Genomic DNA, 10,384 nt, shown 5'->3' on the forward strand with positions numbered 1-10,384 from the left:
GCCCTAGTGACCATCAGCAAGAGAAGTGTCTTTGTTTTGTTTTTGACAAACTATAAGATAGTCTGGAAAACCAAAATGTAGTGATATGTCCTGCTATCCCTCTCCAGTCTGTTGTAGCTTTGATATGATACTGCACAAGGGTTGAACAAGCAGGGATTATTTTCTCCCCTGAAGTTGCTATAACTATTTTCCATGGTGCCACTGGCCAGTTCCAGAGCCTGAAGAATCGGTATGTTGGTGGAGCACAGCTGAGAGGGTGTTGGAGCTGGGACTTGCACTATTTTTGGTAGCTCTTTAAACACTTAGAGGGACTTGTGTTGCAAGAGTCATGTGCACTTGTATCTAGGTGAGATACTACTAGGCCAATGAACAGTGCCTGGCCCTGCATAGGACACCACACAGCAGCCACTGTTGTAGGAAGCTCCAAAGTCTATAAAAAGCTGTAGATGTGTATGGGAGCTTGGAACTGTTTACTATGATTCTGAAGAGGTGATTCGTAAGTGCCTGGTTCTGCTCTCTTTCTACAGTTTTAATTTCCTTGTCTTTTCTAAGTCTCTCTGCTCTTGTTCCTCCCATGCTTACAATAAATAGCTGCTTGAATTAGGCTCCTCTCTTTTGTATCTTCACAGTGCTGTCATCCCCAGCCCTCTTGTCTTTCCTTCCTCTCCAGTAGGGTTCATGTGCTCAAGTTCCTGGACAGGATGCAGCAGAGCTCAAAGTGACTGTAAAAGAAGTGAAAGACAGGTCATTATTTTCCTGGAAATGTACAAAATTAATTCCTTGCAGCAGTTCTGCCTAACAATGGGACAGGCTTCAACACTTACTGTTTTTGGTGTGCCGTCCTTTCTTATCTCTGAGCTTGGAAGTCCAGTGGTAGGAAGAGAAAAATTAACAAGATAACGACTGAGCCCCTTGTGGTATAGTTTTTGGTTTTGCCATCTCTTTTAATTTGTTCTAAATGTTTAGTAACTTAAAATAGAAGTCAAACTGCCTGTCAGTAGCACAGAGTTGGGGAGGCCGTGTCTGCATAACTTCATAACGAAGCCTGAGTTTTTTCAAGCCGGGCACTTTAAGACAAAATTTGGAGGCCTCTGAATGGAAAAGACATGTGGTGCTCTAGACTGGTAGAGGGGATCATTCAAGCTAACTAAAAGAGATTTTTAAAAGCCTAGTGACAAAATGCTTATGAATAGAAAGGTTAGAGATGGACTGGGAAAGTTTACTGTACCGTAAGGCCCCTTCTGCACATGCAGGGAAGGGTGTGATTGGATCTAATGCATGATCCTGGGCATCAGCTAAAAGCAGGCTGCCATGGCTGGGAGCCCCCTTTCCTGAGGGGGCTCCCAGCCAAGGGGGTACATGCAGTTGGGACCAAGAATCCCACTCCTAACAGGGTTCTCAGTCCCAGCTCCACCATACAGGCAGGCAGGACTGAGAGTCCTGCAGCTGACACATGTGGGCCTGTGGGTTTCATGCATCCTTGAGCCTTGGGCTTTCATGATTCCCTGGCCCTGGTGGTTTCATAGTAGACATGATGCACCCTGTGGCTGGGAGCCCTGTCAGGTGATGGGACTCCCAGCTGCCGGGGAGACCCTGCTACACATGCAAATTGAAGCTCAGTAGCAACCATGATGCTAATATACATTTTCAAATACTCCATTGGGGTTTTAAAATGTAATAGTCATGTTGCCTTCCTGATGTAAAATTTACATGCTGTAATCTATAACTAATATACACAAGCATGCAGGCCCATTTGTGCTGTGGTGGGCACATTGGTGTTCTAGTAACCTCCCAGAATAAATTCAGACAGTTGGCAACCCTGGTTGAAGCTTTTTCCTGTGCTAGGTACTTTGCATATGTAGAGGGTCTTAAGGTAATTGCATAATTAACCTGTTAATACCTGCGTAGAGGGAGCTTGACCTAAGGGTGCCTATATATGTGCAGTAAGGCTGCTCCTGTGCACTATAATTACAAGTGCACGAAGGGGGGACACTGAGCAGAGTACCCTGGACCTCTTTGTGGCACTGGACTCATGTGACAGGAGACTGGGTGACATGGACCTATGATCAGCCCCATTAAACTGCATTTCTTGTTTTAGGTCAGAAATCAAAACCCTTGGACATGTCCAGTAAAGGATGCAGTGCTTTGCTTCTTGCCAGGGGAATGCTCAGGCAAGGCTCTGCCAACTGGACTTCCTGAGGGGCAGCATGTACAAGTCTGCGGTTTATCTCAAACGTGAGCAAACTGGGACTTTTGGGATCCGCCACACTGGCAAAGGGGCCACAACACTGCAACGCTACTGAGCGGAGCTGGCCTGCAGAAGGATGCCTGGCATCACAAGTTCATCCAGCTCCATCCCTGCCCCAGGGCTAGGGTTGCCAACTGTCTGAATCTCTTCTGGGTTTCTGAAACACCAATGTGCCTGCTGCACAGCATGAACAGGCCTGCATGCTTGCGTGTATCAGTTATGGATTACAGCGTCTAGATTTTACGTCAGGAAAGCAACACGACTATTACATTTTAAAATCCCACTGGACTACTGTATAAATAGGATTCAACATTTACTTTAATGACTGCTCTGTCTTCATCTCCTGGGTGATTCTCAGCAGTCTCTTGGAGTTATATTTAATTCCTGGAGTCTCCAGGGCAATTCTGGAGAGTTGGCAACCCGTCCCAGTGCTAGCGGCCATTCGCCTAAATCCGGGCTTGGTGCTGCAGGCCGCCTGCCTTCAGCACAAGCGCAGGGGAGCGGTTGCTCTCGGCCGCCCTCGGTGCCTGCGGGCACTTGCTCCAGCGCGCCGGGCTCGGCCCGGCGTAGCGACCGCAGGGAGCGGCGCCGCACCGTGACGCTACGCGAAACCAAGGCCGCGAAGGATGACGTCAAACCCCGTCGCTGCTGCCAGCCCCACCTCTGCTGGGCCCGCGACGGAAGCTCCTGAGGGCTAACCACCTCCACGAGGGGAGGAACACAAGGAACCCGAGGAGGCGGCTGCTGAGAGCCTCGTCATCGTGGTCGTGCTAGGAGCGCGTCGACACAGCCGGCAGCGCCGCGCGGCCCCTTTAAGAGCGGCGCGGCCCCGCCCCCCAGGGCGTCTTTGGGACCCGCGCTTGCGTGCCTGTTGCTGAGGAGCTTCTGTGTCCTCGAGGCAGACAGGCGGCGCAGTCATGGGGCTAAGCGGCAACTCGGCTGTGCGGGGTAGGTGCAGCCGGGCCGCGCCGCGCCCTGCAGCGTCCCGAGCGAGCGAGCGCCGGGCGCCGGCACGGGGAAGCCCCGCCGCACCTTGCTCCGCCGTGACCTTGCCGGCGCGGCTTGACGCTGGATGCGCGTCGGCCTCGGGCGGGGGCGCCCTGCCGCGCCCGGGGCCTGGGAGTGGGCTCTCCTGTGGGCGGCGAGGCCCGCGGGGCGCCCCCCACGTCGGGAGCCGCTGGCCTGGCGCAGCCGGGGCCCCTGCGAGCTCCTGAGCGCCGGGCTGTGCAGGAGACTGAAGCGGGATGAGCGGCCCGAGGGGAGCGCCGGGGCTGCTGCGCTGCATTTAAAAGCCCCTGGATGGGAGCCTCTCTTTCCTCTTCAGTAGCGCACCTTTGTTTCTTTAAAGTGACTTGCAAAAGTGGCCATCCTGCCTGAGCGAGTGTGGCACTCACGTGTTCTTCAACTCATGACAATGAATTAAACTATTTTTGGAAAACTGGTTCCTTTCCTTTGCCCCCTGCTGAGGGGAAAGGGTAGGCTCCTGTTATGATATTGTAGTCATGTGCCCTGGTGGTAGGTTATGGCCAAGTTGATGATAACCTTGTTAGTCAAGAGAGGCTTGGGGAGGAGGGGCATTTGGTGAGCTGCTGTCACTAGGAAAGGTGAATTGCATTGCTTGTATAATTGCCAAAAGTCACCCACGTGATGCTCTTAAGAGAAGAGCTTTAAGTCTCACTTGTTAGGTCAGTCTTTTATTAAACTCAAAAGTCCCATGACAGCTGGAATCAGGCAGCAGTTCCCCATTGCAGAGTCTTTTCTTGGATAGATTTTTTTCACCTTAAAGGCATGGAGAACAACTTGCTGTAACACTGTGTTGTCTGTTTGCATTACATTTGAAGCATGAAAGGTACCCCGTGATGGTGGCGAGGGGTGGGCATTTCTCTATTTGGTTCAGTGATGAACTGTCAGTAGATGTCAAAGGTGACTTTTTTTTTGATTGTTTGATTAGGAATAAAAGTTGTTTTTTTGTTTTTTGTTTTTTTTTTTCAAAAATGCCCTACCCCCACACTTATGTATATGAAAGTTTAATAACTCCTTTCCTCCTTTAATTTCTCTCTCTCCTCTCCCTTTCTCCCCCATTCTCTTTTCCAAAAAAGAAGAGGAGCTTCAGAACTAGCTTATAAGCTGCTCACTGAAACTCATACTCTAGGGAACAAGAGTTAATTTGCAATCCTTAATTTAGTTTAGTCAGTCACTTATTTTTTTGGTTGCCAAACATACCTGATCTTCACATAACAGTGCTTTATTTATTGTGTTGTTATTGCAGTCAGTTTAAAACTGCAGGTTAAAACTGGCCACTGCCTCATGTTTCTTGCAAATGCTGTGATTCACAAAAAGTGGTTTATTTGCTTCACTGACTACTGCTTTCACTCTAGAGTTCAGCTGTGGCAGTTTATCTTGGGCTGCACAGTTGTCTGAGATGCAGTCAGTTGATCTCAGTGGTGTATGGGAGGAAACTGAGATGGCAGGTACCAAGTTAAGCATGTTGAACAGTCCATTGATTGTCCACTTCTAAATCCATGTTAAAATGTTTGGTAACACTTCACTGTACTGCCAAATAGTGTTCTGTTGAATCGTAGAAGATGGGGTATAAAACAAACTTGTTCTTGTGCCAGAACCTATAAAGGAGCTCATACCAGATGATGAAGTGTCACAGTTCATGCAAACAAGCCTTCTGTAAAGCTTGGGTAGATCTTCTAGATCTTGCCTTGAAGACCCATCCAAGAGACCCACTGATATTTCCAGTGTGATGTTTTCGGCCTGAGACTGGAGGGGAGGGAAAACATGATGACTGAACTTCTTGCATTCTGAATGGGAAATCTTGACATACATTCTCCTGATGGTAGCTTGATGCATAAACTTGTTCCTTTCATCATGAGAATTCATGTTTTATTACCAAATTGCTCTCTTTCACCTTTATTCTGCACTTACTACTTTGCTACACTTTCTTCTGTCAGTTCACTTCTGGTTTTGTTGCTGTTCCCTTTCCTTATTTTTTTTTTTTTTCTTTCAGCCTCCTTTTGTTTTTCTTACTGCTGTGGGTATCGTCCAGTGTCCACTACACAATAAGTCCTTTGCCAGCAATATGAAAGTAACTTACTTATTTCAAGTTCCTCATGTCAGGAATGGATACAAAGACCTACTTTGAATTGAGAACCTAAACTAAGTCTAGAATTTGACACAACCTATCAAAAGATTAAAAATAGGAATATTAGTATTTTTGCTGTCAAATTCTTTCTCCAGCCACTGAACTGGTGGAGCTTGCTGGCTGAGCATCTGGCATTAGGTTCATTTATATGGTTTTGACAGCTGTGCACTTTCAGAAAAGGCCAAAGTGAATGCTTCCTTGTGTATAGGCTTGGAACTGAGAAAATGGAAAAGCTGCTTTTTTTTTTTTTTTTTTAACTATGAATATAAACAAGGTGTAAAAGAGGACTTCTGTAATCTTTCAGTGTCCAAAGTCTAGAAAACATTGGGTCAGGTCTCTAATTACAAATAACTTCCTTTTGTTTAGTTAGTGTTTAAATAGAAGTCCTGTTTTGATTAACTTGCTTATTTCTGTATCAAACACTTCATAAAGTAGTTTGTTCATTGCATTTTTATAATGCAGTTTTCATGTGCACTTCCTACTGCCTGCTATTTCTATAGATCAGGGGCTGGCAATATTCTTGGGCAGGGTGCCAAAAACACCCTTAATGTTGACTTACAACATGTTGGCATAGCAGGGCTGGACAGTTGGGGAGCTGCAAGAGGCCTGATCCTTGTTGTGGCAGTGCAGCCCTGCCCCTTCCCTGTGGTCCACCTCAGGCAAACGTGCCAAGCTAAATGCCTTTACATGCTATGCTCTGGCACCTTAGCTGGTGGTTGTCTATGCTTGCTATATAGTATACACTACTGAAAAAGGCATCACTTGTGCTGTGTTAAGCATACCAAGCGTATTCAGCTGTTTGGACCACATTACACTTCACTACAGAACAATTACCTTACTGTTCACAGTGTTAGTAAATTCAATTGATAAATCAGTTAGCTGCTTGCATCTTGTTTAGATGCTACTTCAGTCACTATCAGTGCTGTGCAGCAAGTTTGGGTTTATAGCTGCAGCAGTAAACATGGCTGGGAAGAAAATTGGCAGCAGTAGTAGCTTATTTACAGCTTTTTCCCAAAGCAATACAATACATTGAGCAATAACAGCTATACCTAATAAAACAACATTTTATATCATTTATAACTTTTGAAAAAAACCATACAGTAAGATTATACCTTTTGCCAATTTAAACAAAATCAGAACAGAACATAGTGGATGGTGATAGAAAGAAAAGATGAACAAAGTAGTCAATGTTAAAACAAACCATGAGGATCTGGTTGGTTTTTTTTTTTTTTCCTTTTGTGGGGTGGGTGGGGCCTTTATTCTTTGTGCAAGTAATGCAGCTATAGCTACGGAGTATAGGAAAGGCTCCAAAGTGTTAGGAAACAACCTTATTGTTTTTGTTTCATTAGCCCAGTATTTAAATTTTCACTTAAACAGAGACCCATTTTCCTCTTATTTTTTCAAAAAAACAAGATGACAAATGATTTAAGTTAATCATTCTTCCCATGATTGGGCCATACAATAAAATGGACTTTACCATGGACTTAGACCTTTAGGTTGCTTACAGATGGTTAAAAAATAAAAGGAAAACACCTGGTGCTTTACTGCAAGAAGCAGCACATTACTTTGACCCAGCTCCGCAGCATCTGTATAGACTGGGTGGTTCAGCAGGGCTTTTTGGTGCTTTTTATCTAAAGCTGAGTCAATTAACTGTTAAATAAAAGTGCCAAAAAAGCCCCACCAAAACATCTGTATAGACCGGGTGCTGGGCGAGCTGGGTCCAACTAAGACACTACCTCTTCTGGACATGTGCTGGGCTTGGCACAGGAATGCATGGAGTTTATGTAAAATGCCATTTTTGTTTTGTGGTGTTCTTATTGTCTGCAGGCAGCCTTAATGGTTCCATAGCTGTCTTATTTTTTTAGGAAAAAAAATCCAAACAAACTCCACACAAGGCTTGTTTTGCTCTAGTATTTACATGTTCAGTGTACTTATTTTAGCTCACTTTTTTGTCAAAGTAGATTCCAAAGTATTTGAAATAAGACACCTCTAGTTTCTTTGCTGTAAAAACCATACTTATTTTCTCCCTTCATTCCCAAAGACCAATACCTTGGTTTTTAGCTGTGAGGATTTCCAAGCTATTTTGAGGTGCCATGCTGCTCAAAAGCATCTAGTAACCTTTGGAGACCTAGTTGGGATTGTGATGCTATTAATGCATCATTTGCATAAAACAGGATGGGGATAGGGTTGTTCAAATGCAAGATCATGCATGCATGGAATTGATTCACTGTTGACATCTATTTTAGATCATTCAGGAATAAATTAAAAAGTAGCAGAGCACGCAGATGTCCTTGTTGTACTCCTGTCTTAGTTGTTAACTTTGGACAGGGCACAGCCTATCCCATAACAGTCTAGATGCTGCATTTGAATAGTAAGTAACAATTTATTGTAAGACAACTTTATCTGTTGATGTTGTTGCCAGCTTCTGTAACTTTAATGTCTGTGGAGTCAGAAGCTCCACTGAGATTTATGAAGGTTATCTACAAATGACTATCTTTTTATGTGTTTAGATGTTAAATAGTGCAGCCTCAAGAAGTGGTCCTTGCAGGAATAGCATTCTGAAGAAATTTGGCTTGAATTGACCTGCTGAAAAATCTAAGTTATAGAGGATGACTAAGCATGACTAGTTTCCTGCAGACACAGCTGTTCTCACCAGTCACTTGATGGGAACATACTTTGACCACCTACCTTGTATAGTGGCAATAGTGCTGCTAGCCTAATGAGCTCGTTGGAAGCAGTGGGGACCGCGTTTTGAATTTGTTTCTACCTACATGCACCTTGGCATAAATCACAAGTGAATTTGTTGACGGAGATGAATAAGTTATTTAGGGGGTGTACTGATATATTGGTGGTATAGCAGATTGGCACCAGTAAAAGGAAAATGAACATTATTAGCTACACGGACCAAAAAAAGCCAATTGCTGATAATGTCACCATTAAATGCCACAGGCATGCGCACAGTTGCAGTATGCATGTGGCCAGGAATGCAGCCAGGCAGTGTGGAGAGCAGTGCCCTGCTGGTAAGTCTGGTGGGAAAGGGGTGTGTGGGAGGGAAGGGGCATGGGGGGGGCAGATTCATAGATTGTTAGGGGCTGGAAGGGACCTTGCAGATCATTGGGTCCAGCCCCCCCACTCTAAGCAAGAAGACAACTGGGGTCAAGTGACCCCAGCTAGGTGACTGTCCAGTCTCCTCTTGAAAACCTCCAGGGTAGGTGACTGTACCACCTCTGGAGGGAGTTTACTCCACAGTCTGGACACCCTGACTGTGAAGGAGTTTTTCCTGGTCTTAGGCCTGAAGCAGCCTTCTAGGAGTTTGTGTCCATTGGTCTTGTTCTTCCCCAGGGGTGCCCTAGTGAACAGTTGTTCACTGAGCTCCTGATGCACTCCTGTGATATAGTAGTAAGCCACTATAAAATTCCTTCTCAACCTTCTCTTCTTTAGGTTAAAGAGGCCCAGGTCCCTCAGCCTTTCCTTGTATGGCTTGCTTTGCAAGTCCCTGATCATATGGGTGGCTCTTTTCTGGACCCTCTCAAGCTTTTCCACGTTCTTATTGAAGTGTGGCGCTCGGAACTGGATGCAGTATTCCAACTGTGGTCTCACCAGCACTGAGTATCACTTTCTTAGTTTTACACGAGATGCATCTGTTGATGCATACCAGCGTGTTGTTTGCCCTGCTGGCCACCACCTCACACTGACGGCTCATGTTCATGCAATGGTCAATCATTACCTTGGTCCCTTTTAGCTGTGGTGCAAGTGAAGCTGTCACCACTGAGCCTGTATGTATGTTGAGGGTTGTTTGCCCCCAGATGAAGTTTAACACTTTTAAGTGTAAGATGCTCCATCTGGTTCCAGTTTGCCCAACTCAAGCCTGTCCAGGTCTGCCTGTATCTGCAACCTATCTTCTGACGTGATCACACTGCCCCATAACTTGATGTCATCTGTGAACTTGGCCGACGAACTTTTCACTTCCCCCATCCAAATCATTGATAAAGATGTTGAAAAGCACCGGTCCAAGCACAGACCCCTGAGGGACACTACTGGCTGCTTCACAGCAGGACAACATGGATCCATTCATGAGAACTCTCTGGGTCCTACCTGTAGCCAGTTTCCCACCCACTGACCCGCCGAGCAGCTGTGCCCACAATCTTCCAGTTTCCCCACAAGAGTATTGTGGATACTAGATCAAAAGCCTTTTGGCAGTCTAGGTATATAACGTCTGCCTCGTGTCCCTGTGGCAAGAGATCTGGTTGTAGAAGGAGATGAGATTGGTAAGTCAAGACCTACCTGCAACAAAGCCATGCTGGCTGCTGTTCAGAAACTTGCCTTCCATGAGTGTATTGCACACAGATTTTTTAAATAATGAGCTCTTCTAGAATTTTCCCTGGGATAGAGGTTAGGCTGACCGGCCTATAGCTTCCTGGTCCTCCCTCTTTCCCCTTCTTGAAGATGGGCACAATGTTGGTCCTCTTCCAATCCTCAGGGATCTCCGCTGTGCGCCATGAATTCTGAAAGAGCTTTGCCAGGGGTTCCGCGGTGACCTCGGCCAGCTCATTCAGGAATCTCAGATGAAGTCCATCCAGTCCTGCTGACTTGGAAATGTCTTGCTTTTCTAGTTGGTATTGCACCCACTCAGCATCCACAGTGGGAAGGCTGTCATTCCTGGCATGCCCCCTGTGAGCCTTAACTTGCTTGTCTTTCCCCATGGTCCAGTGAAATGGAGAACCAAAGTGGGCACTCAGGAGTTCAGTTTTTTCCTGAATGTCAGTTTCCAGCTGTCCCGAGGTGTTAAGCAGGGGTCCCACAATTCCACTTGTTTTCCTTCTGCCTACATACCTAAAGAAGGACTTCTTATTGTCCTTGATTCCTGTGGCTAACCTAAATTCAGTCACTGCCTTGGCTTTCCTGATCACTTCCCTGCAAGTGCTGGCCACTAATATATAGTCCTCCTTGAGGACCGTCCCTAGCTTCCACTGTATGTATATCTT

The 10,384-nt window shown here is 45.9% G+C and overlaps 1 protein-coding gene and 1 long non-coding RNA gene across 3 annotated transcripts in view; one reads left to right on the top strand and one right to left on the bottom strand.

Annotated features, from left to right (window-relative positions):
- Nucleotides 1–293: 293 nt before the first annotated feature.
- Nucleotides 294–2,782, bottom strand: LOC109312518. Its single transcript, XR_002101830.1, has 2 exons — nt 2,566–2,782; nt 294–722 (listed from the first exon to the last, which is right to left on the bottom strand). It is a non-coding gene; the product is annotated as an uncharacterized LOC109312518 (long non-coding RNA).
- Nucleotides 2,783–3,103: 321 nt separating this feature from the next.
- Nucleotides 3,104–10,384, top strand: part of CISD1 (CDGSH iron sulfur domain 1) — a 20,147-nt gene continuing 12,866 nt past the window's right edge. The window contains exon 1 of one of the 2 annotated variants that reach the window (XM_019538585.1): nt 3,104–3,196. In XM_019538585.1, coding sequence (XP_019394130.1) covers nt 3,166–3,196 — 31 coding nt within the window. In that variant the 5' untranslated portion in view covers nt 3,104–3,165. Of the gene's footprint in view, nt 3,197–7,664; nt 7,771–10,384 lie in introns of those variants that run through there. The other variant, XM_019538586.1, reaches the window with a different exon arrangement.

Source organism: Crocodylus porosus, unplaced genomic scaffold (assembly GCF_001723895.1).
Source record: "Crocodylus porosus isolate Cpor-Errol unplaced genomic scaffold, CroPor_comp1, whole genome shotgun sequence".
Lineage (NCBI taxonomy): Eukaryota > Metazoa > Chordata > Crocodylia > Crocodylidae > Crocodylus > Crocodylus porosus.